The 25,486-nt window shown below is 41.9% G+C and overlaps 2 protein-coding genes across 2 annotated transcripts in view; one reads left to right on the forward strand and one right to left on the reverse strand.

The window, feature by feature from the left end:
* DOCK4 (dedicator of cytokinesis 4) overlaps window positions 1–23,640 on the reverse strand; it is a 224,171-nt gene extending 200,531 nt beyond the window's left edge. The window contains exon 1 of the mRNA XM_058804667.1: window positions 23,417–23,640. Coding sequence (XP_058660650.1) covers window positions 23,417–23,453 — 37 coding nt within the window. The 5' untranslated portion in view covers window positions 23,454–23,640. The remainder of the gene's footprint in view (window positions 1–23,416) is intronic.
* Window positions 23,641–23,767: 127 nt separating this feature from the next.
* Window positions 23,768–25,486, forward strand: part of ZNF277 (zinc finger protein 277) — a 42,293-nt gene continuing 40,574 nt past the window's right edge. The window contains exon 1 of the mRNA XM_058805554.1: window positions 23,768–23,876. Coding sequence (XP_058661537.1) covers window positions 23,834–23,876 — 43 coding nt within the window. The 5' untranslated portion in view covers window positions 23,768–23,833. The remainder of the gene's footprint in view (window positions 23,877–25,486) is intronic.

Here is a 25,486-nt window from a genome sequence, read left to right on the forward strand (position 1 = left end):
AAAAAAAGATCTCCAAGCTCTTCTTCCAGGAGTTTCAGAAGCAGTCATTAAAATTAACTGAGGAGCCAGAATCTTTGTAGCTTGCAGTAATTATTTCTTTTCACTAGCTTGCTTTTATGAGTTAGTGTTTTTGATTAACATTACATTCATTAATATAAAAAAAATCTATTTAGGCAAGAATGAAATTATTTGCTAATTATGAGAAGCTGCCAATTAAATTATAACACTTCATCAAAAGTACTTGTTAAAATAATATATCTACTTGAAGTTACACCAATAATTTTTTCCAAGGATCCGGTTTTTACTATACATTTATATAAATGAATTATTAAAAATAATCAATTGCTTATGAAAATAAAAGCACTTGGCATGGTGTGTAAGGAAAAAAGACAAGTCCTTCCTTCTTTTACTCTGGTTTAGGTAAGGTCAAATATCTTCACTAGTATTACTTCAGGCTGACATTAAAGAATGGTATTCACTCCACTACTTCCACACCCAGATGCATTGAGACTAGCTGAAAACTGTCACAGTCTTTGGTGTCGTGTGAAGCATGGAAAGATGACCGCTTCTCACAAGGGTGAGACAGCCCCTTGGAAATCTTTTTTGTCCTCATGTGCCAGACAGCCTTGAGGCTTGACAAAGGCACTAACCTACTAAACTCCCTGCTAGCCCAGGATAGCAGTTTTCCAAAATTTTACACTGCATGACACACAAAAACCTCTGCCCATATACATGTGTATTGTCTAGCCAAGTATGCAGTGAATGTTAACCCGGAATTAATTATTTGGAGTTTATAAAAGTGCTTTGACGACATATTTAAAGCATTCTCAAGTTCAAGTCTAGAGTTCTCACATCATGACTTGGGAGGTTTGCATTTCTGAACTTATTCTCAGCAATTACCTGGTGCAGCCTCAAGTTATCCACTGCTTGACAGAGCTCAGATAGCTCTCAAAGTACACTTTACACCAATCCACTAATATTTTGTGACTGCAGGTCAAAGGGAATCCATATTGAAGACAAGTGTGGTCATTTTAAGGCATAACAACTGGGTATGAATGGGGGTGGAGACCTCAAGACCACAATAAAGGCCATTACTTCTGTCACAATGGAGCCTGAAGTCCTTGGGACTTTAGCATGCTAGGTACCAAATATATTTCATGAGAGCTTTTAAGCCACCACTACTGAAGTCCTCTAGGAACTCTAAAAGCTATGACATGAAAGTAATAGGGTATACTTAATTTGAAGCCTTCTCCATTTTTGCATCAAAGGACATTGGAAACACTTTTCTTAGTACATGCAGGTAATAGGAAAAACTGTCTTTGCACCTCTCTTTTCCACCTTCCAAGCTGGTACAGAGAGGGCCTGAGGGATGAGAGGTACATCTATGCCTCAGCACTTGCCAGGCAATCAGAAACTGAGGAAAAGCAACAGGAGTCTGTTTCCATCAGACCTGGGCTCCTGTACATGCACCAGAGGGATGAGAGTATGTGGATGAAAAATAACCAAACAGGTTAGAACAAGGAGTCCCGGACAGCCATCTGCCCATTTGTCTGTTTTCACTTCCTCTCCTGAAGCTCCAGCCCGTGACAGTTCTGCTTTTCTAATTCCTCAAATCAGTCTCATTGTCTTCTTGTCACCAGCTCTCTCCACAGCAACCTGCTGCAAGGCATGCAGCTTGAAGAGGAGAGCTGGAAACAAGGACATAAGTTGGGAATCAACTGAGGAAGATGTTATAAAAGAGCTGAGCACACCTGCTCAGCCCAGGCTGCAAAAGGCAGTAGCAATCCAGCAGAACACAACATGCCTGCACAGGGCACAAATCAGAGCACCCACATTCTCAGCCTGGCAGTGCCAGCTGCACAATCACATCCCCACTGTCCCCTACTTTAAAATAGCTAATAATGAGGCTTCTGATAAATCACAGACAACAGGTGACATTCCTAATTCAATTATCTTCCCACATCCATGGGCTTAGGAAGAGTTTGAAAACAGCCAAAGGCAGACAGCTCCCCCATAGTCAGTCCTTCCCCACAAATCCTACTTCTGTTGCACCAAGGTCTTCTCTCTCAAATACTTTCCCTGATGGTTTCAAGCTCCCATTCTTACATGTCTGTGCTCTGGCTTCACCCTACCAAACTCAGAGGTTTTCCACCATTTTTCCTCTTCTGTCTGTTACTGCTTTGTATGTCCAAACTATGTGCAGAGTATAACAAAATAATGGATGTAGCTAATAAAGTCTCAAGGAAGTTGAAACATCTGAACTTCAACAGTGGTGCACTTCAAGGGCTCCTTTTATCTATCACTTTCAGAAATAACTGTTTCATGTTAAAGATAACTGTTGAGTGTTGCTCAAAACCAACAGCCTTTTTGTATTCCTTTAACTACAGGGAAAAATCTCTCATTTCCAAGTAAAATGGGAGAACTAACAGGTTTTTCATATAAATACTTAAGGACACAATCTCAGGGCTATCTGAAACACAGGATAGTGTAAGCACCTTAAAAAAAAACCAAGGAAAACATGCAATTAAAAATATTTAAAGTAAGCCATTACTCTTACAAATGCAGGTGCTTCTTCAGGGGATATATACCTCATTGAGCCTATAAAGGATTTCTAAGATTACTGTAACAAATCTAGAAATATATGGAAGTATTGTTGTCAGGAAACAATTCTGGTCAAGCTGAAAACGTTAACCCCAATTCTGCATAACTGATACAATCAAAATCTTCATATCAGCAGAAATACCATTAGGATCTAAACACATTTTAAAAATACCTTAGAATAAGTGGACATTTTTGAAGAAATTCCAATTTTACCTTGTCCATTTTTCCTTTCCTACATCTGCTTGCTCCCCTCCAGCAGCTAAGAAACTTCTAGTCTGACTGATAGCAATGGGTAATCAAAGTTTGGGTCCTTTCAGGAACTACAGATCTGTCAGTCAAGAAGTCTGCCTTTGTTAACAAGGCCTTTCTAGGTCCACACTTTACAGAACCTTAAATACTGACCCAAAATCAATGACCTGACAGCACCATTTCCTTTTATTTTGCAATAAGTATTTCCAAACACATCAGCCCCTCTTCCCCTCTGAGATGGGTTGACTCTGACTGGAGGCCAAGTGTCCACCTCAGCCACTCTATCATTCCCCTTTTCAGATGGACAGTGCAGAGAAAATAGAACAAAAGGCTTGTAGGTCAGAGTAAGGACAGGGAGAGAACACTCACCAGTTGCCATCATGGGTAAAACAGACTTGGCCAGGAGAAAAATTCATTTAAATTATTACCAATCTAAACAGAGTAGGATAACAACAAAACTAAATCTTAAACACCTTCCTCCCCACACTTCCCAGGCTCAATTTCACGCTGAGTTTTCTCTATCCATTCCCCCAGCAGCTTATGAGGACTGGGAAAGGAGGCTGCAGTCAGTTCAACACATGTTGTGTCTGCTGTTCCTTCCTCCTCAGGGAGGAGACCCTCACACACTTCCCCTGTTCCAGTATGGGGGTCCCCTACAAGTCCTTCCCAAACTTCTCCAGAGGCTGTAACTCTTCACCAACTGCTCCAGCGTGGGTCCCTTCCATGGGTGCAGTCCTTCAGGAAGACACTGATTCAGCAATGGGGCCCCCAGAGGGTGTCAAGTCCTGCTCCAGCACAGAGCTCCAGCTCCTCTCTCCACAGGGTCACAAGTCCTGCCAGGAGCCTTGTGGAGCCATGCTCCCACATGGGCTTCCCACAGGGTCACAGCCACCTTTGGGCATGCCCCTGCTCTGGCACAGGCTCCTCCATGGGCTGCAGGTGGATCTCTGCTCCACCATGGACCTCCATGGGCTGCAGGGGGATCTCTGCTCCACCATGGACCTCCATGGGCTGCAGGGGGATCTCTGCTCCACCATGGACCTCCATGGGCTGCAGGGGGACAGCCTGAGTGACCAGGTCTGCATGGGAATGCTGTGGCACCTGGGGCAGCCTGCCTTCACTGCCTCTGGAGTCTGCAGAGCCATTCCTCTCATGTAATCTCTCCTCTCTCAGGCTACAGCTGCTGCCATGTAGCAACTCTTCTGGTGTTAAATACATTACCCCAGCAGCACTACCACCAACCAGCACTGGTGGGTTCAGCCTTGGCCAGCAGTGGCTCTGTCTTGGAGCTGCGTGAAGTTGGCTGTGTCAGACAAGGCAACACATCAAAGTCCCACCTCTGTGCTGCTAGGAAAACCTGACCATGCAAACCCAATCCACCATGCCCTCAACAAAACGTTGGCCATTCACACTGAAGACCATCTGCCACAGCAAAACTAATTCACTGATGATTTAGTCATGCACTGAAGACTCTTCTGGGTCTTGAGAGCAGCTTGAGAACCAAGACCACTCTTTCTCCAGATGACACAAAAATTATCAGTAGCTCATATATAGCACATTCACATCATAGTTAATGTGGCACAACAAAGTCAGGTGTGAAATCTTTAAACCAGGCTAAATCTCAGTCTCTTTCTCCAGTGGCACTGTCTGGAGAGCACCAAAGAGAATATTGACCCTGTTTTTTCTTTCTATAACCTAACAAGGTAAAAATGGTCTCAAATCCTGATGCTACTACACCTAATTGCTTTTGACATTGATAGCATCTCTAATCCAAATACATGACAAATAGTTAAAGAAAAAAAGACAAAACAGGCATTGCATCACAGAATTTCCAGATCTGTGCATTTATTTTGAGAAACAAAGCCTTAAATCAGGCATAAAAACATAACTTGGCTTTATGTTGATCACTTACAATTACAATTGAAAACAAAATGTTCGTTTTTCCTCATTACCTTTTTTAACTCTCACTAGCAGATATGCATTGAAGTCTATCCAGGCTAAAACCTGAGTATGGTGAACACAAAGCCAGTTAAAAAAGAAGTAAATCTCTGGAGAGCTTGGATGCTCTACCAACACTCCCTAAGATACACCAGAAGAGCTGTTATTCATTATCCTAATCCAGATACTACCACTGCAGACTTGCAGTGGCACATTGCTGGCATACAGCAATCCACTACTTGTCTGGACACTACTGTGAACAGAAAAAACACAAAAAACCCCAAAAAAACCAAACAGCTGACAGCATGTGATTTGCACAAAACAACAACAGCAAATGGTCAAAGAGGTAATGCTTTCCTTAACCCATCTTTATAATACACAGTGTTTTACCACTTGGGAAGCAAAAACTCTATAAACAGGATGCACAGAAATCTTCCCCTGTATTAGATGACACCAAGCTAGACATTTATCCCTACACTTGGTTCTGAATGCTCACAAGTAACTAAAGAAAATTGTTCCCATGTGTATTGTTTAATTGCACTGTCTTTCTAATGTGCTGAAAGCAGAATACTAGATACTAACTGGTACATGTTGAACTGGTTTGCATTTTGTTGTAGGAATCTTTTGTGGAGTTTTGGTTTGGATTTGCTTTTGGTTTTGGTGAGTTTTTTGTTTGTTTGGGTTTTGTTTGTTTGCTGGTTTTTTTTTTTTACAAAGTTTTATCATGTTGCTTGTTTAATGGTAGATTCTTTTACAAAGAAAGGCAGGAAAGCAAAGAAATGAATGAACACTGTCTCTGAAGTTCATCTTTGGTACCCAAGAGATAAAAATCAAAAGAGATAATAAATATTTACTGTAGAAAGCTTAAGAGTGGGAGCTCAATTATTCCACTTTGGTTAAATAAATTATCAAAACCAGTGAAATATGCTCAAAGGATTCTTAATATTTCTGTTGAAGCCTCTGTAGCATGACAGCTTAGAGGAAGTTCAGTTTCTTGACAGCACTGACTCACCTTAACTAGGACCCTCCTGACAATCCTCTAGGATCCAGCCCCACACCTACAGAGAGCTCATACAGACCCTCAGCATCTCACAGCAGAGGCTGCACAACCACATCCTGATGCCAGATCCCCTGGTTTAGCACACCAAATACCCTCCCAAATGGTAGAACATGCAGACTTCCCAACCCAGGCTCTTTGCCTCCCAGACCAAAGTTCCCACTTCAGCATTGCCAAGTGACTAATCTGTCTAACAACTAATACTGCCAGATTACAAAAATCACACTCATTCAGACAATGCTGCAAGTGTGTGCGTAGCTGACTATACTTAGATCAGATTCACAGCCAGTGCCTGCTCAGTTCATTCTTTTCTCCTGCCTAAACCATGAGCAAAAGACAGTCCAGGTAGTCAAGCCACCTTTTGAAAAATGACATCTATTGTAGGTATTACAGAGTGCATTGGAAACAAGAACAAAAATAGAAGTGAGAGTTCATCAAGCATTTTCACAGCTTCTGCTGTACCTTCCTATTTCACTCTATCCACTCCACTAGGCCAAGCCTGTGGGAACACCAAATGCAGCCTTCAGATGCAATAGAAAAAAGCAGGACACAACTTCTTCCCTTGACTGATGCATTTTTAAGGTGCAAGATAAAAACAATCCATTGGCATTTACACTGAAACCAGAAGTAAATTATGATTTTTCTAGTTTAAAATTTAGTGCACCCAAATCACTGCATCATGGTTATATGTCTTGACAAAAATGGGGCAAAAACTTTAGAAATCACCAGCAGCATTTAACGCATGAGAAGCCACAGAACAGCCATCCATTTTTCCTTTAGTTTTCATCAACCAACCACAGACGTAACTCCTGAACTATCTCAGCTATGCCAGATGAAACAAGTACACAAGCCTTCAGTCAGCAGTGCTAGCCTGCTTTTCAGAGTGCTGCTTTACAAACCAGGCACTGAGGTCATTTGGACGTAGCCAATGAGCAGATCAGTAGATGTGGGAATGTAACTCACTACTGAAGATTCCCCATTCAGCACTCCAGTTACATTGGGCTATTAAGGGATTCATACTCAAAAGCATTTACCACTAGGTCTCAAAGATATATTTATGACTAGTGTTTCCTTTTATCCAGTTTTACATATTGAAAAGATATGAACAAAGACAAAGAATTTAAGCTGCTTGTTCTGAGAATTAAAGCTATATCCACACACTCCAACAGCACATTGACATTACCTGGATGTTTTCCACTGAGGACAGCCCCCAGGCTCATGCAGAGCAGGAAAGCTACAGCGAGACTGAACGCAATTACACGGCTGCCACTGAGTCTTGCAATCCAAAGTGTGGGAGCATGGCTGGGGAAAGCAAGCATGGAGCTGCAAGAAGGCACCATCCTCTGTTCTTTTCCAACAAGCCCACGCTTGAATGGCTGATGAAAACTGAAATGACTACAAGAGTCACAAAGACACCCAAGTGGTCTACAGTACAGACCTTACCTCACAATTTGATTTCTTTTTGTGAAAGGCAATGATGAGATGCCAGAAAACGAACAAAACCTACATTTGCAAAGGGAATGGAAAAACAGAAGCAGGTGGTCAAGTAGCTAAGCTGGCAGAGCATTTGGATGGCAGCCGAATGGCCTGAATTCGGTCGTCAGTAAGGTCACCAGTGTCTTCCACCACACACACAGCTGCACTATTTGAAAACTTAAATCATACTTGTGATAAGAAAACAGAAAGCACTTCCAAACATGTATTTAGGATTTTAGAAGTGAACTATGTAAGAACAGACATCTAAAACATTCAACTACAATTATTCATTTTTTATGAAACATGTATTATTTTCAATAAGAAGTATGACAGTATGACATCAGACAAACACTATAGGCATTCATCACACTTCTGCTGCACAGTTCATGATGATACAGACTCAACTCCTATCACTCTCTGCCACAGCCCCTTGTGATGATATTTTGAGCAGTACTGGTATACATGTACTCACACATGCTTGCCGTGTTTTCTAACCAAGAGTGCCTGCCAGCACACTGAAGGCTCACTCTACACAGAAACCTATTAAAATTAAAGAAAAAGAATTTGAAAGAAAAAAAAATCCTGCAGTCCATCTTACTTTAACAAAAAAACTGTCACTCATCACTTCCTACACTGCTGAACAAATACATACTCTTCATTTTATTTAATAAATAGTATTTTTTAGTACACAAGTTCTACTGGTCTGTACTTTACTGACACCTCAGTAAAATACAGACTAGTAGAACTTGCGTACTAAAAAATACCACTTATTAAACGAGGTGACAATACAGGGAATGGTAGTGTATTGTACAGCAAACAAAGCATTTCTTTTAAAGCCAAGTGAATGTGTAATTTAACCAAGATAACTTCCAAGTGGCGAAACCATACTTAAAAACTAATTCAGCCTCGATTCCCAGCAGACACAGGACACTGACAGAATCCACTACCTTGGTAAAAAAGCATGAACATCTTACAGATGAGATCTGCAGTGTCTAATTCTTTCAGCATCTACCACTGTCACTGTCTCTGTCATTTGTCGGTCACACAGTGACTGAATCCTCAAGTTGCAGCTGCATGCTGCCTATTCCCAGCAAATTCAACAGCACCTCAGTGGCTGGAGCACATAACACAGCAAACAGCATTACCCCTGAGCTCTCAATTCAGTCACTTCTTTGGTCACAATTAAGTATTGAGCCAAAAGTTTCCAAGCAGCCTTCTGGAAATGAGAAACTGCATATTTTCAGGAACAGTTTGCTCAGATAGCAGGGAGCCCTGAGACAGAGGACAAGGACTTTGATTAGCCCAAAACTCATTAGCAACATTCAAGAATCTCTCAGAGTCGTTATCTAGCAAACTAAAACCTGCATGACCTACAAACTAAGATACAGACAAGAGATTACAGAAAGCTCAAATCTACCTAAAATCACACAGCTAACATGATCCCAGAAAAATTCAAGCTGAATCAAGTACTGCAGAATCCTGACACGGTCTTGTTTCTGAAGAGTACTTTAGCAGGATCCAGCTAGCACCAGAAGTAATCTTATGTATATGGTTTCCAAACCATAATCCCTGACAAACACATCATCCAGAAACACTCCCCAGATCTGCTTCTCCCACTGTCTTTATTCTGCAAGTTTTGCAGCAAACCTTAATTACAACTCCCCTACTGGAAAGGCAGGCAGCAGATGCCACAAAACAGGCCATTAGTGGAGCATAAAAAAAGTTTCCTACAAACTTTTCCACACTTTATTTTTCTGCATTTCACTATAGCCATAACTCCTCCTTACTCTCTGTGTCTGACTACCAGCTTTTTCTCCTGTAAGTTCATTAGTAAACCCTGATAAAACCACATGGCAGTTCTGACCTCTCTGCCCCTGCCTGTCACTTCACTTGCACTCCATAATCCCTCATTCAGTCTCTTCTGAAACCCAGTACCTTCAATTTTCTTCTGGGTCTGCCAAGCCTAAATTTGTAGGCACATGTGTCCAAGTCTCCCTTCACTTCCAATTCAAACTGCTACAATAACTTGCATCCATATTTACCCAAAAAGCCCTTCCAAAAATACAAATAAAATACACACTTAACATAACTTTTTTCAGGTCACTTCATGAATTATAGCAGCTCACCTTTGCAAGATTAACACGCAAAAGGTTTCTAGACAAAAGCAGTTTGCAAGCAACCACAAAACAATTAGCATTAGGTCTTTGCATCTCCACGCAGCTGTGCAGGTAAATTTCTTTTTCCCATTAGGAGAAACATTAGCCAATTGTGCCTGAAATTGACTTGGTACAGAAAGTACAAAAAACATCGTATTTGGGAGAAGCACATGGGTAAATTAAGCAGGGGGAAGGGTAGAAGTTCAGCTGAAGTCATTATTGTAGGAGATGTTAGAAGAGCCAAGTGCCAGCAAAGCCTGCCAAGTGCTATTCACCCACTCACACACGAGTGTATAATGCTGCCTTGAGGAGAGCTTGACATGAGATTACAAAGCAAATTCTATGAAATTCTGCTCCATCTGTAAGCTTGAGGAATTCGAGGTATTTAAATCAGGTATGCCACGCTGTTTGTGTGCTGCAGCATTTCACAGCAGCAGTGGCAGCGTTTCAGGGCCGTATCTGAAGCTCCAGCATTCCTCTCACCTCCCCAGGGCCCCTGTGACATACCACAGGCTGCAGGAATGCCTCATGTATTCATTAAGTCAACATCCACACAGAACACAAATTTCTTTGTAGCTAGCACAAAATAACTAATACTAGGGAAAAGTAGAAGTGTTTTATGCTGAACTATACACTGATGAATTTCTGGAGGTAAAGTTCTCCAGAGAGGAAGAAAAACGACTGCATCATGGAATTACACAGTATCCAGCCTTTGTAACTAAAAAGAAGCCGAACCAGACCTGCCCAAACAGCTTTCCTATTAAATATAGATCTGAGGAGACCAAGCTATTCCTTTCAAAACCACTTTTGTATTTCATCATGAAGCATCCTTTGTATCTACTCTTCCATAAAGATATCACTCACCAAACACTTCCTTTTGCAAACTGATAGGAAGGAGTTGTCTAAAAAAACCAAAAAAGTAACATGCATACAGATGAAAATGCTAAGGGTTATCTAAACTCTCTTTGCAAAAAGCAAAAGGAACACCAATGCCTGATAACTATTTGCCCCTAGAATTTTAAAGGTTCTTCAACAAATCAAGACTTCATGACAAAAGTAAATATTGACATTTTCAGACAAGTTACATATTTTAAGATCACACTACGGAACTCTTTATAAACAGAACCCTGGATATGAGCCAAACAACAATTATCGGACATATGATAGCTCCTTTTTTCTCCTCCTCCCCTCCCAGTTCATTGTGGTAGGGCTGGACAGCAGGGACACACACATTGAAAACCTTGTGTGACAACTGGTAAAAAGCACACTTAATTGCAGTATCACAAGCCAGGTGACTGACAATTTGAGGAAACTGAGGAAAAAAATATCCACAGTTTATGTATGGCATTCCAGTTCCTGTTCTCATACATTTCTGTACATTAAACACACCCACTCCCAGAGGGCATTTCAGATTTTAAAAATGCATTGAACACAGTAAAAGCCAGTTCATAACTAGACTAATTTAAAAGGGGAGAAAACACTGAAGAAAATGCCTCCAGTATGATGCTACATATGTGATGTCCCAGCTTTACAGCTACCATACCAGAAATAAGGATGCTGTTTTGTACTTAACAGACACTGAGAAGTCTGGTACCCATATAACATAGCCAAATCAAACAATTCCTCCTGTGCTGAAGGTTCTTGTTATGTATCCAAAACTTATTTTGGTACAAAACAAACAATGCATAATTAACCAAAGAGTATTTTCTCTAAGCTTGAGTTGTAGTTTTCAGACAGCCAGAAGTGAGACAAATGAGCTGGGGGACAGCAGAGCCAGAAGGGAACGTGACTGTGGCCCAGGCACTCCACTGATGGTTTCCAGGAGAGCTAACACAGAAATAGCCACAGCAAAGAAGAAATGGGACAAGACTAGTAGAGATAGTTGGAAGAAGAAATTTCCTTCCTCAAATTTATTCCCCAGTCTACGCTGACTGAAGAGGCAATGGCAATGCTTAAGAGCCATCATTCTGGAGAAGCAGCAGTTTTTATTCAAGTTCTCATAACAACCACATTATTATATGTCATCATTACAAAATGCTTATTATGAAGTATTTGTATAACAAACATTTTATTGTGAAATTGTCAAATATCAAATATTGTTATTACATCAGGCAGAACTGTTAATTTTTTCTTTTGCTTATTTTGATTTTGAAAGTACCTTATGTTTACCTGCTTAAGTTCTGAATGCAGCAGTAGGACAAAGACTTCTCATAATTATGTTAGAAGCATGACATCTGTGCTCATTTTATTTTACTGTGTTATTTACATCTCACAGGACTCCTGATGTACATTTAGCAGTTCTCAGTTCTGTCACTTTCTACCTTTTTCCATAAGTTCTGCTCCATGGCATAATTTGACTAGTCTTACATCCACAAAATTGAAATTACATCTTTAGAGTTTTTATTTTCTGATCTTGTGACACTCAAACTATTTTAGCAGCCTGCTAAGGGCTCACAAAAATCAATCTCAACTTCATGTCCAAAACATATTTGGACAGTCCTGCTTGTTGCAAGGAAGACAAAATTTGAGATTGTAAAAACAGGTAGTTGCTCACAAGGTAGCCTCTGGAATAAGAAAGCACTTACTGTGCTTGGCAGAAACTTAAAGTGTGTAAGAGTTTTATAAATAACAGTGGATTGTGTAAACAAACCACGCATGAATCCAGACCAAGCAGCTGGATAAGATGCCATACAGTTTATGTATCAGTTTGTTACTTGCTCCTGCCCCATGAAAAGTGTGATATATTCTCAATAGGCCACCTAAACTCCTCATTAGGCTGTAGCTTTCTGTTACACCTCATCTGATGTGCCTGCAGGCACAAGCAGAGTGCTGGGGTCCTGCCATCCCCTGTGCTCCCAGCTGCACCCCCTCTCACTCCCCCCGCTCTGGCACACTCTGGCAGACAATCCAAACCCAGCTAGAGGAGCTAATGCAGTGTAAATACCTCCCTGCCAAAAAAAGTGATTAGCTTCCAGCCAGATCAGCTCTCTCAGTTGCTCATCAGAGAGGCTGTTACAAAGACATGGGGGGAAGCACATGGCCAGAGCTGGGTGAGCCCCAGAGCTGGCCTGGCCATGGTCATGGCTCCCAGACAATTAAATTCTGCTCAATATGCTATTCTGAGTTTCCTGGATTACTTTAACATTTGGTAGGGTAGCTGTGCATACTCATATATCCTACACAAAACCTGCTATTTGTAGCCTGCAGAGTGCTTTTCAAGGTTTTGCATAAGGCACACAAAAACATAAATGGTATTTTACACAGGTTATTAACAAGCCAAACTTATGATGGCTCAGCAAACAATAAATCCACTTCGTAGACTAATCAAAAGATCCTAACTTGCTAGTTTAAGAGTCCATTCAGTACATATCAGCTAAATAGGTTTATTCTGGACCTTTTCCTCTTTGAAAAGAGGCATCTCCTCATCAGCCCAGTCCCTTTCTATTTGGTCACTGTTTTGCTGGGGAACTCAAAAAGAGGCAAAGCACACTGATAATGACCACAGATTTCTATCATCTGTACAACCATATTTGCATGTCAATTATGAGGCTGTTAGCTGACTGCTCAAAAAGAGCTAGAGGCAATATTTATCAATATAAATCCAAACACATCTTTGTAAGAATCATGATGAAAACCAATGCAATTTTTCTAATGTTGCAGCTGCACTTTTCCTATTTACTAGGTTACATTTTTCAGATTAGATTGGGAAAGCAGGGACCAACATAATTTGTGCCTACTTGACAGATAAAGTGTATCTCAGCCATTAAAAATGTATATTTAATAGGTGTATTAAATGGCAGCAGTTTTAGAGGCACTGCTATTCAACCCCAGCCAATTTGGCAGAATCAAGTCTTTGCAGAAGTGAAACAAAGGAATACTTTTCTTTGCATGCAAACACATTAAAGATCAACAACTTTCAGTCTTAAAGGCTTCCCCAGGAATTTTCTGAATGTAAACAAGCAAGAGTACACTTAAGCTCGGAGATACAAAAGCAATAGATTCAGTCCAACGCTGAGCAACAGAGAGGTAGGAACAGCACGAGTGACACTGCTCATCCTTCATGCCACCAGGAAGCCAAGGCTTTTCATCAAGAGAACAAGTTTGATGTGTTGCTTCTTGAAGCACATTATAATTGCTCAGGTTGAGATAAAGCCACTATTCATATTTTTTAAAAAATAAAACAATAGTGTTTTCTAGAAACAACCACTGACAGCAGCTTAAAAGAAGTAACACTGCAGGCAGTTATGGAATAAGTGATTTCCATGTCACCATGTCTGAGGCTGGAGAATCCATTACCTCAGATTCCTCAGAATACTGCTCACCATGTTACCTTTCCAAACACTATCTCCAAAGAAGATTAAACCAACAGCTGTCTCACAAGCAAGAACATCACATATTTGCCTGGAAAAACACATTAATTTGGTATTTTACATATTTTCAGCATCTCTTACAATGCTTTTTTAATTAATTGGTGAAAAGAAATTGTCTTTGGATAATTAAATCATTATGAAAAGCTTAACTTGTCTGCTGTCTTTTGTCTTCCAATTCAATCTGGGAAAAAAAAACCTAATCAAAATTTAAATGATTTAATTGAGCTTTCCAGTAATGAAAACAATCAGAGAATCTGTAATTTGACATGCTTACTATTACCACTGGCACATTTCACCACGACAAACAAAATGGCAAAATATGTGCAGGCAGATATATCTGCCCTTACTTCACCTATTTCACCTGGCAAGCAACAGGAATAAGCCCATTGTTCAACACAACTGAGAACTTAGAACTAATGGCCCAATGAGAAAAGAGGATATCAATATGATGATGGTTTGACTTACAATCAGATAGTAATTTTTTTCTGATCGGGGTAGGTGGAAGAATAGAGGTTACAAACCAAACAGAGAAGTGACTTGTGCTTCTTACACTGAAACAGAACAACAGGGATCTTCTGTTTTCCACCTTAGGATTTCCTCTTTTTTTGTCCTAAGCTTTACAGACCAAAAAAAGGAAGGAAGCTGGGGGCAGGGGGCGAATGAAGAGGAACAGGGAAGAAACAGATAAGTTAAGAATGTTTAAGAAGTTTCCACTATTAACCATGAATAACAGAGCAGCTCTGCCAACTGCTGTCCATTAAATTGTTTCAAAAATACAGACTCATATTTCTTCTTTATCAGACTAAGAGGAAACAATCTTAACACCAGAAGGAGCACTTCTAAATCCCATGCAAAGACACAAACTGCATGTCAAGCTCTGTATCCTCTTTGTACTGACAGGCCTAGTACAGACATGAAGAAAGGAACCATGTAGACTAGGAAAAGAGGCATATTCCTCAAAGTTACAAAATATTATCCAACTTTATTTCTTATCAAAGCTACCACTATCACTTACCAAAAAATAGCATTTACAGCCTGTGGCCCATCTCTATCCTGCTTAGTTTCAAGCAGCATACCTCAGAGCTGCACCAATGTCAGAGTGCTCCTCATAGTTGTACCTATGGATTCTGTGGTTCATAGTGATACCTCTGCTGACATTTAAGTCACCCCATGCTATATTTTTCTCCAAAAGATAGATAATGCACTTAAAACCCAATAGCCATCTTCACACAGGGCTTTTCTCAGAAGAAAAAAAGTTAATAGTCTTTATTTTATAGGTAACATCACCTACAGAAGTATGAATGCTACCTTACAAAAACACAACTACTGCACACTTATATAGTCTATAACACAACTCCTGCTTGATCAAGGATATAGCTGTTATCCATTAGGTTTCTATAACAAAAACAATGAAATCATAGAAGATTGCACTCAGGGCATGGAACAAAACAAAGCATCACAAGTATTGGTGTATCCTGTTCCAACCTGTCCAACATCTTGTACATACTCACCTCACTACACTACTCAGGAGAAAATCTAAAATAAGACTTTATGGAGTAATCATTTAATTTCTGCACTGTAACCTGTAATTAAAGAGTTGCAAAAGAATAAACCAATATTCTTTTATGTAATACCCTATTATGTAGTAAATTATTTATGATAATAAAAGAAAATGCCTTTCTCTAAAAACAATGAAGGAGAATTCCATCATTTCTATTATTGAAGAGTCCCTGTTACGCAGTTATAATGTCCTGTCCACAGTGTACGTAGATTCTCACTTACTACATGGTAAGTATTCATGACAATGCTTCAGTATAGACCCTTATTTTGCACTTCCAAATAAAACTCAGAAATCATAATTTCAGTACAAACAACAACAAAATTCAAATCAAGAAATCCCAAGCAACGGATTTCAAATGGCACCAAATTTCTTCTCTGCTACAGAAAGGACTGAACAAGCACATGATTTAGCTAGTGACTGCATTAGACCAGCCACCACCTCCTTCCAGAGCCTTGAAAGCACAAAAACACACACTTGAAATCCAGTAACACAAAAAGCAGAACTGAAATAAATTTATTCCTCAAACACCTTAACTAAGGCTTGGTAATTAACAACTCCATTTTCAGTTTTATTACCTCATCTACTAGTGTGGTTTTGTACACAAAAACTATAAAGAAAACAAATTTCTTTGTACTGAGTAAACACACCTTACTCACTTTTAGTTGAAGTGATTTCAGTAGTTACTATTAAAGTAGATAAATAATTGCATTTGAATCCCAAAAAAATCAGTTGACTTGGTTCCTTAACTGAAGAAAAATGAAAGATGCAGTCAGTATCATCAAGGGGTTTTTTCCTACAGTAAGACTTTTGATTTTTTAATACTGCAAAACTAATTTTTATCCTACTTTCTTATTCCAAACAACAACAAAAAAAGAGCAAGCACAATGCATTACAGATTGCAAAATCCAAGCTTGTTTCTTTGTCCCTATAGCATAGGTGACTTTCACAGCTACACTGTTTGCAGCTCTCCTATTCACCCATGAGCATCTGGAAGTTAGATCAGCATTATTTCTAAACAAAACATTTCAGGTGCCTAAAAATGCAAAGTTGACAAGTTACCATATCATCTTTAAACTACGTAACTGGGAACATAAATTCTGAGTAACCAGAAAAATGCATTATAAAGAGAAACTGCAAGCAGCTGACTTTGGTGTCTTGTCACTGTAAAACTCTGAAAAATACATTCCTTTAAACATACAAATGCAAACTAATGGCAAATCATTGTGGCATCCAAGCATCTTTGGTTGCTTATCATGCTGTGCTTCTCATAAAAAGATCTGCTTCTGCTAGTGACTACAGTTCCTAAATGTCATCTCTCAAACCTGTCAAGCAGGGTGCTTCCAACAGGCATGTGAGAGAAGGGAAATTTGGGAGTCAGTGTGGCTGACAAATGGAATAAATAGCATCAAAGAGAAGTGCCATTCAGTAAGGAGACAGAAGCAGAAATCATCAGCTGACAAATGCAGGATGGAAGGAGGGCCGTCTAGACAAGCGCGTTCCGGAAAAGGATCTGAGGGATTGATCAGCAGCTCCCCACAGAACGTGACTCAGTGCAGCGCCGCTGCCACAGTTACCAAACAAAGGGCACACCAGAGTGACAAGCACACAGGACACAGCACCTAAAGCACACACTAAGATTCTCATGCTTTACCTGAGAAAGTTTCCCTGCCCAGTTTTGAACGTGGATCAATTGGTGATAGATAAGAACATATCATTTACAAGGACAGAATGAAATGACTGGAGCTACTTCATACAAAGAAAAGTCCTGGCAAGTCTTCATGTACACCTAATTTTACATTCAAGAGGAAAACTGAGTGCTCAACACTTACTAGGTAGTGAAATTGCTAAGTATTGACTACAGAAGTTGCAGATCCTCTGCTTTCAGCATTTTAAAAAACATATTGGCAAACATACTCCAGAAGTGACAGCTAGAATTGACCTGGCCTTGAGAAAGCAGTATAATTAAATCTCTCAAAACTCTTCCTAAACATTTTTCTATATTTCTATTGATCATCTTCAAGAAAAAAGAAACTTGAAAAGCAATCCTCTGTATTACATTATGCTAGAAGCTTTTAAGACACATTAAATGCATGTGACAAATAGAGACATTTCCCACCAGGTTAGTCACCTGGCTTCCAAATCACTGTGAAGTGGATGATGGTCACCTCAAAGTCAATCTGCCCAGCTCCTCACAAACAGATAGCAAGAAAACAAAGAAAAGCAAAAGGTTACTCAATGATGTACAGTTCCATGCAAAAAAAATGCCACAGTAACAAAAGAAATTCCATGAAATTGAAGCAAAACTTCTGCATTTCAACCCTTCTGTGAAGAACCAGGCTTTGATGGGTTATCAAGTTTGTTTCCCTGTACTTTCACAGAACCAACAAATCCAGTTAAAAGAAAAAAAAAAAACCACACACAAAAAAAACCCCCACAACACAAAGTCTTTAAAAGCCAAAGAAATGAAGTAACACATTCCCCAAGGGTGCAAACTGTCTGCTCAAAGTGCCATGTCTCAGTTGCTGAATACATTCAAGTGTCACAAATGATCCAAGCAGTCAAATGCTCTCCTCAGGATTTTCCCCAATCCCAAAACTCAAATTACAGAGAACTTTATAGTACAAAACCTACATATTGAATTACACTCAGAAATGAGCTGGGAACTATGGAACATCATAGAAAACATTGTACCAGGCTGCAAACATGAAACCCAATTTTATTCTGAAGTTTCCTTTCTGGGTGCAGGTTAGGGAAGCAGAGAGATGAGTCAATGGCAGACACTCTTGCAGCAGTGCAAAAGCTGCTGAGATCTGCATGGTAGGAGTCCAGTACCCAATTATAGCTGCCTTAACAGAGAAGTTAGTGACTCCATCTCATGCTGCCTGAGCGTGCAGAAACAATCACACATTACATTAGCCTATGTTAGATTTAAAAAAAAAAAAACAAACAAAATCTCCTTTTCCACAGGGAGAACACAGTCTCACCTTCATGGCTTACATCATTTAATTCACCATCGTTCTATCACATTTTGGATAAATCCAGCCCAGCTAGTAGCCTCACAAGCCCAACAGTGAGAACTGTGGTAAAAAACCCTCAATACAGCAAAAGAGGAAGAAAGAGTGACATCAGTATACAGCTAACCATGAAACAACCACCAGAAATTTTCCTCAGTAGCTCCAGATATGTAGAGAATACGAAAAAATTTGGTCTCTGAAGGGCACTATATATCATGCTAACAAGCCAGCCAGCTCTGAGCTGTCCTTGGGAAATAGTGAAGACATTCAAAACATTGCAAAGCCATAAGGAAGTCTACAGATTTTTGGAGGCAGCTTTTTAAAATTAATTTTAAAACCTTGATTTAGCCTTATTTCACCACCTAATTTGCCTGGTCTAAGACTATTCTTATGACCCAAAATTACTTAAGAATCTCAACTTTGTGTTCTGTACTCCAACAGAACACAGTCAGTGGATTTTTTTGTCCAAAAGCTGCAAGTTAATTCCATTTTTTTAAAGACATTGAAAGTTACTGCTTATATAAAAGACTAGAAAAAAATACCACCTTTATTTGACTGACATACTAAATTGATATAAAAGCCTCCATGACAAATGTGTCATGTGTCAAAAAGTTCCTATAGAAAGTGTGTGGGTCTCTGATCTCGGATAGCTGGAAATGGGGGAATATTTCATAATGGACTCCCACTGTCCCAGTGAGGCCAAGGGAGCACTGGTATCTGCCAGCCTCATTCTTGGAGCCCCATGGTACCTCACACCTTCACTTGGTTTCAAGTCACCAGCCATACGAACAGTTACAAGATGTAACTAGAAAGCAAAAATCACCCTTCAACTGCCCCCATTCAAATGAACCCACAAATACATTATATTTTGCCCTGCCTCAACTCTCAATAGTTATTTAGACAACTTGATAGAAGTTTTGGATATAGCCCATTTTCTGTAAATGTATTAGTCTAAGACAAAAATACAAAGTGAATTCCACATAGAAATGTGAGGCACAATTAATGGAGAGGAATGGAGGAAATAAGGCTTGATTAAAGACTTTATTTGTATTGTTTGAAGAGGCACACAGGAAAAGCAAATGAAGTGTTTATGTTTAACAAAACACATTATACCATGCTATTGACAGAGCTACTGTTGAGCTAAACAAATCAAGTTCATTTACAGTAAAGTTAGTGCAGCCAGAAAGGGGATTGCAGCATGGAGATAAGGATATCTCTGCTATGTTTCAACAGGACTGCTAGCAAGACTAGTTTGGCTGCAACTCAGAACAGGACACAAGCCAATTGATGTGGCTTTTGTCTATGTGCAAGTCAATACTGCTCCCGTGATCAACTAATAGGCCTCTTTTTCCTCCTTTGAACCTCAGCTTACAGCACAAAGCCATTTGAACCTTACACTTCTCCATCTATAAACTAGGAGATGCACAAATTTCATGGCCCTCTCAGAAAAGCACGTTTATGGCTTAACCACACTAAAAATATCAATCACTATTTCAGCTTGGCAGAGTTAAAATGGTATATTTTGCCATACAGCATCCGGAATACCATTCTGCTTATAAATTGAGTGATACATTCAGCAACCATTTTTAATTAGTCTCCTTAATTAATCTTTCCACCTTAATCCAAAAAATGCCTTGCAGAGAAATGCTGAGAAACTTTGTGCTCAGTGAAAAGGGTAAATGGCCTACTTTGCAGAAAAAACAACTGCACCCTTACAGATTCAGGTAAACCAAAGAAATCAGATGATTTGGCAATATGCAGATCTGGTGATACAAAAACAGATATCCTGAATATAAAGGATGAAACAGAACTTCTACTTTTCTCCAAACAGCAGCTACAAAGTAATTACTTAGTCCAGTGATGAACTAAATAATTTATTACAGCTGAAATTTTCTAGTACACACCAACCAGTAAGAGTCACTTTTGAAAGCTACACTAACTGCTTTGCTGCCTGCAGAGCATCCAAAGCTAGGCAATCTTAAATTATTCATATTAACAAAGCATTTGATGATTTTTCTAAACAACATTGGTCATTGGTTGGACTCTATGATATTGGAGGTCTTTTCCAACCTAAATGAGTCTGTGATTCTTTTGGGTTCTGAACTCACATAGATCAGCATATGGTATTCATGCAAGCCAAATCCATTTGACATCTACCACATTTAAACATTATTAACAGCAAAAAATCTTACCTCTCCTACCCTTTAATCAGCATTCTCTGTGCTAAATACTCCACATAACTGACCTCAGGATCCTTGGTACAATGCCACCACAGCTGAAGGTGTGACTCAAAACATATGCAATTTCAAAGTGAAATATACAGGCTTAACCTTCTGTTGTGAAAATACAGATATCCAAACCCAAACAAAGCAAGTTCTCAATATTGGAGAAATATTCCTATTTCACTTTTAGCATCCTGATGGATAATACAACATAACTGACAAAATCTTCAGCCTTGGAAATAAAAAACACACAGCTGTAGTATAAAAGGTGGCACACAAATTTGCAGTAGTGTTTTCCTCATAGCAGCATGAATGTCTACCATGAAATGAACAAGCATGTGTCTGCCTATTAGTAAATGAACTGTGAGTTAAGCAACACAGTCAGTGAAAGAAATCAATCAGATATTATCAATAGCTAGAAGGCAGAAGTTAAAAAAATATAGAAGAGAATGCTGTGACTTGTATTACCTGTCCCTCAAAGTGGGATCAGTCAGGCTGTGCCAGTGAGCAGCAGCCACCTGGTACCAGCAGCCCTTCAGTGCAACCAGGTGGCTCTTGTCTGGTTATTCATCCATTTTGGCATCACAGTAGAAATGTGCAGCACACAGCATGTGCTGCAGAATTCAGACTGAAAATGCAGATGAGGTCTGATGTTGATGCAAGTCCTGAGCTCTTTGCATAAAGGATGCATATGCTTGCTACAACTAATCAGGATTCTCAAAGGCGTTTCCTAACACACCCATTTTTCCAGAGCAGATAAACATACAAGTATGAAAATAGCTGTTTGGAAATGTAATAATTCTATCAGCAAAACAAAGAAAAAAAAAAGAAAACACATACGTTGGTCTAGGTGCAAAATGCAAGTTTGATTTATGAGGTCCACTTCATATAAAGTTTAAACAATTATGCAGCAAGATACAAGCCTTCCTCCTGCCTCCCCTCCACAGCTATGTTGTACAATAGCTTACAGGGTAATTGGGTGTGAAAATTTTGCAGACAGCACTCATCATGCAGGTGAGTGAGCCCACAGCACAAAAAGCAGTCCAAGAGAAAAATCAAATTTCTTTAGGTTAGTATTTCAACATTTTGCAATAGTCATATTGAACTATAATATCATTCCCATTCAAGGGGTACAGAGAAACCAATTTGAACAGTGGCTTTTTGTTACTATCTTGAATAGCCTTTGGAAGCCAAATCACAGAAAACCAGGAAATTAATTTAAATAAGAATACGCATCGTTTGGGTGACTATATTATATTTGCACAAAGAAAGACAATCTTTGTAGTGGGCCACATTTTCTGGTTGATGCAAAGGAAGCTCTCTGTTGAGAAATTGCAACTGTATCTCTTTAGCAGGAGTAAGATTTCAGTGGCACCAGCTCTGGTAAGCAAGGTAGAGCTGAAGGGCAATTCAATTCACCTCTAAGTGCCTGAAAAGGGTTACTAAACGTAGGAAAGCTTACTTAAAGGATATCTCTTAATTGTTTAGCAACGATGGGATAGTTATTCAAATAGGGGGGGCAGTTTAATCTGTTTTTTTCAGTATAAGAAAGATAGTGATTTTTAACTCATTTATGGGGGGGCAGGGGGAGAATGCTTTCAGTTGTGAAATAGCACACTAGGATCAAAAATAAAAATAAACAAGAAACAGACAGAGAGGAGGGCTGCAGCTTGAAATACTTGACTGCTAATATCCAGCATGCCATTCCAGGGAGTCCCAGAGTGATTTTTAAGCCTCTTGCCCATCCTTGTAAAGAAAGGCGGGTGGCAGGATTAATCAATATCTTGCAACCCAGCTGTGACCTGACAAATAAAGAAGTCAAGGAAAAAAAAAAAAATCTCATCGATGATCTGTGTCATTTAGCATTCGGAGGACGGCAACATCTGGGCTCAACTCCAGATGGGACGGAGCGGCCCCGCGCTCTCGGCTCGCCACAGCGCTGCTATACACACACACACACACACAAAGGAGAGCTCCGCGCTCCTCCCGCTTTTCTCCAACACGAACAACTCCGCGTTCAAATAAACACACGGAGAGCTGCCTACTACGCCGGCAGGTCTGTCCAACAGTTGAGCGACACCCGTGTCAGAGGGGGCTATTTTCCGGGACCAGCGGCCGGCGCTCACGGGTGTTGGCGTAGGCGGTGCCAAGAAAAATAAAATCACTGCGAGCCTCTCCGATCGCAAGTCAAACCCGCGGGCTTCAGAGCCCTGCACCGGGCAGAGGGGAGCGAACAGGCGAGGCAGCGCGGCTCCCACAAGCGACACTTTGTCTGGCTTCCAGCGAAGCAGCGACAAAACCCCCGACGCGCGAACAATGCCCGCGGCCCCGTCGCCGCTCCTTGCCGGGCCGCCGGCGGACACCGTCTCCCACCGGGTCTCCGCTCTCAGCGATGTTTTTAGGCTGCTTTGTTCCCCGTGAAACGCCAGCCTTTGCACCCAGCGCCGGCGGGGAGAACCGAGCGCCCGCCTGGGGGACCGGGGACCGGCCCCTGCCCCATCCCCTGGCAGCAGCGGGAGACGCCGGAGCCGCGGCTCGGGCATCGGCCGCCCTTTGTTGTGCCCCCGGGAAGGGGCCGCACCCCCGTGCCCTGACAGGACCTGGGCTCCCAGCGCAGGGCGCCCACACGGGCAGGGCGCTGCCTTGGCTCCAGCGGGAGAGAGCCGGCAGCAGCGCCCCGCGGGGCGAGCCCGCTGTGCCCGGGATGCGCTCCCCGCCGGCAGCGCCGCTCCTCGCCCCCGCGCTGCCCCGCTCGCCTTCTCTTGCACTCACCCACGCCGTACTTCTCGTGCTCCGTGGGTATCCACATGCTCGCGGCGTGCGAGGGCCCGCTCCCCCGCCAGCCCCTCCGCCGGGAGCGGCGCTGGCCGGCAAGCGCGTCCGCTGCCCGGGGCTCCCGCCGCGCTCAGCCGCGGCTGCCCGGCCCCAGCGGCGAAGGCATTGTTCGGGCGGGCGCACTGACTGAAGCGCGCTCGCCGCCAGCCACTTATATTCCCCGTCCCGCTGCACGCCGGGGAACGTAGTGCCTCGATGCGGCCGCGCCCCTCGCCGCCCGCGGCCGCGGAGAGACTACGAGCCCCGTCTGGCCCCGCGCTCCCCGCCGGGGCGGAGCGGAGCGGGGCGGGGCGCGGCTCCCGGGGCCGCCCCGTGCCGGGCGGGCCGAGCGGCGGCAGTGGCGGCAGTGGCGGCATGGCTGAGTCCCGAGGGGCTGCGGGACCGCCGGCAAGGGGAGGTGAGTGCCCTGCGGGAGGCGTGCGGGTCTCACGCTGCGCTCCCCCGTTCCGGGATCCCGCACGGACGGGGGGACGGGGCTGGCGCAGCCTCCCTGGGATGGGGAGCGGCGGACACGTGTGCGGCAGCCGGAGCGCCAGGGCCCGGCGCGGTGGGGCTCGCTCGTCGCCCGTCGGAGCGGCGTTCCGCAGAGAGCCACGGACAGCCCCGTGCCCTCCTGCCGCTGGTTACAGCGACCTGAGTCGCTCTGGTCCTACTGGTGCCCGTCCTTCCGCGTTTGGCACACGGAACTGCGGGGACAAGGAGAGTTTCCAACAGCGAGTCCGAGTGGAGAGGGAGCTGGTGCCGGCAGCGCGGGAGAGCGGTGGGACACGGGGCTGATGGTCCGGGGAGCATTTTGGCTCCTCACATAAATCCGTTTGTCACCGCATACATGCACAGAGATAGTGCAAAGCCGGCGGTGCACAGCGAGGAGCACAAATGATCCGTGGGGAGTTACTGCAGGGATAAGCCAGGTGCCGTAAGCAGCCAGAACAGCGGGGTTTGGGGTTTGTGTCCTTGTCGAGAGGTCTGTATGTCTGTCTGCACCCTCCTGGAAGGAGCTTAGCTAGAGCTCACCGTGGGTAAACCGCAAGAAATCCTCAGGCTACACTGGTCCTTCTAAGAGAAAGCTGAGTGTTTTGAGGCAGGAGCAACAGCTTGGGTTGTATCTTCTGATCCTGTGGAAAGGCACACGCAGAAAAAAGGGAGAAAAACAATGATAATGATGCTGCTTTGCTGGGCTTACCAGGTACAAGTTATCTCTAAAATTAGTGTGTCTGGTTTTAGAAAAGTGTCCTCCAATGAAATCCATATTCTGAAGTGGTATCTAGAGGTTTTATGGGTTTCTTTGGTTTGATCCAAATGAAAAAAGTAGTTTAATGTTTTTGAAGAGAGTAGCTTTCAGTTTAAGTTGACTTTAACTTCTACTGTCAAGTCATTAATAGTGTGAAGGACACAGTGAAAGGAAGTCATGTACAAGGAGGCAGTTTCAAATCTAGAGTTAGAGCACTTTTATTCTGTGTTTGGGCCTTTGATAGTGAGTGGTCTTTCAAGTGACATTTGTGTTGTTTAGTGTGTGTCCTTATTCTATTCATAAAAGTAATATCAATTTATGCTAGTAGTTAGAGCAGTACTCTTGCCTTTTTTGTGTGTAAGAGTATGTTGGCATGAACGTCATACATGAAAAGCCAGACCCTTTTAGAGCATTGCCACACTGGTGTAATTGCACCCGGAGGCAAAGCTGTGCTATTCTAACTATTGGAAAGAACATGTGCCTGAGTCTGTGCAACTCTTCTGTGTATACATTGGTCTGTGTGCTAGAGATGATGAGGTTACCCTGAGGTTTTTTAGATAACTCTTGTAAAGATATCAGTTCAAAGGAAAAAAGGCACCAGTTCAAAGGAAAAAAGGAATTTTTTTTGAGGAAAATGGAAATTCAGAGGCCTGTGCTGTTTTCCTTTTATTGAGCACAAACACTCTTTGAAATGACTAGTGGACTTTCTCTGTCTTTGCTCCCAAACTCGCTTTGCATTTCCTGGCAGATCATTTGGAGTCTCTAGGTAATGAAAA

The sequence above is a fragment of the Ammospiza caudacuta genome, chromosome 5 (assembly GCF_027887145.1).
Source record: "Ammospiza caudacuta isolate bAmmCau1 chromosome 5, bAmmCau1.pri, whole genome shotgun sequence".
NCBI lineage: Eukaryota > Metazoa > Chordata > Aves > Passeriformes > Passerellidae > Ammospiza > Ammospiza caudacuta.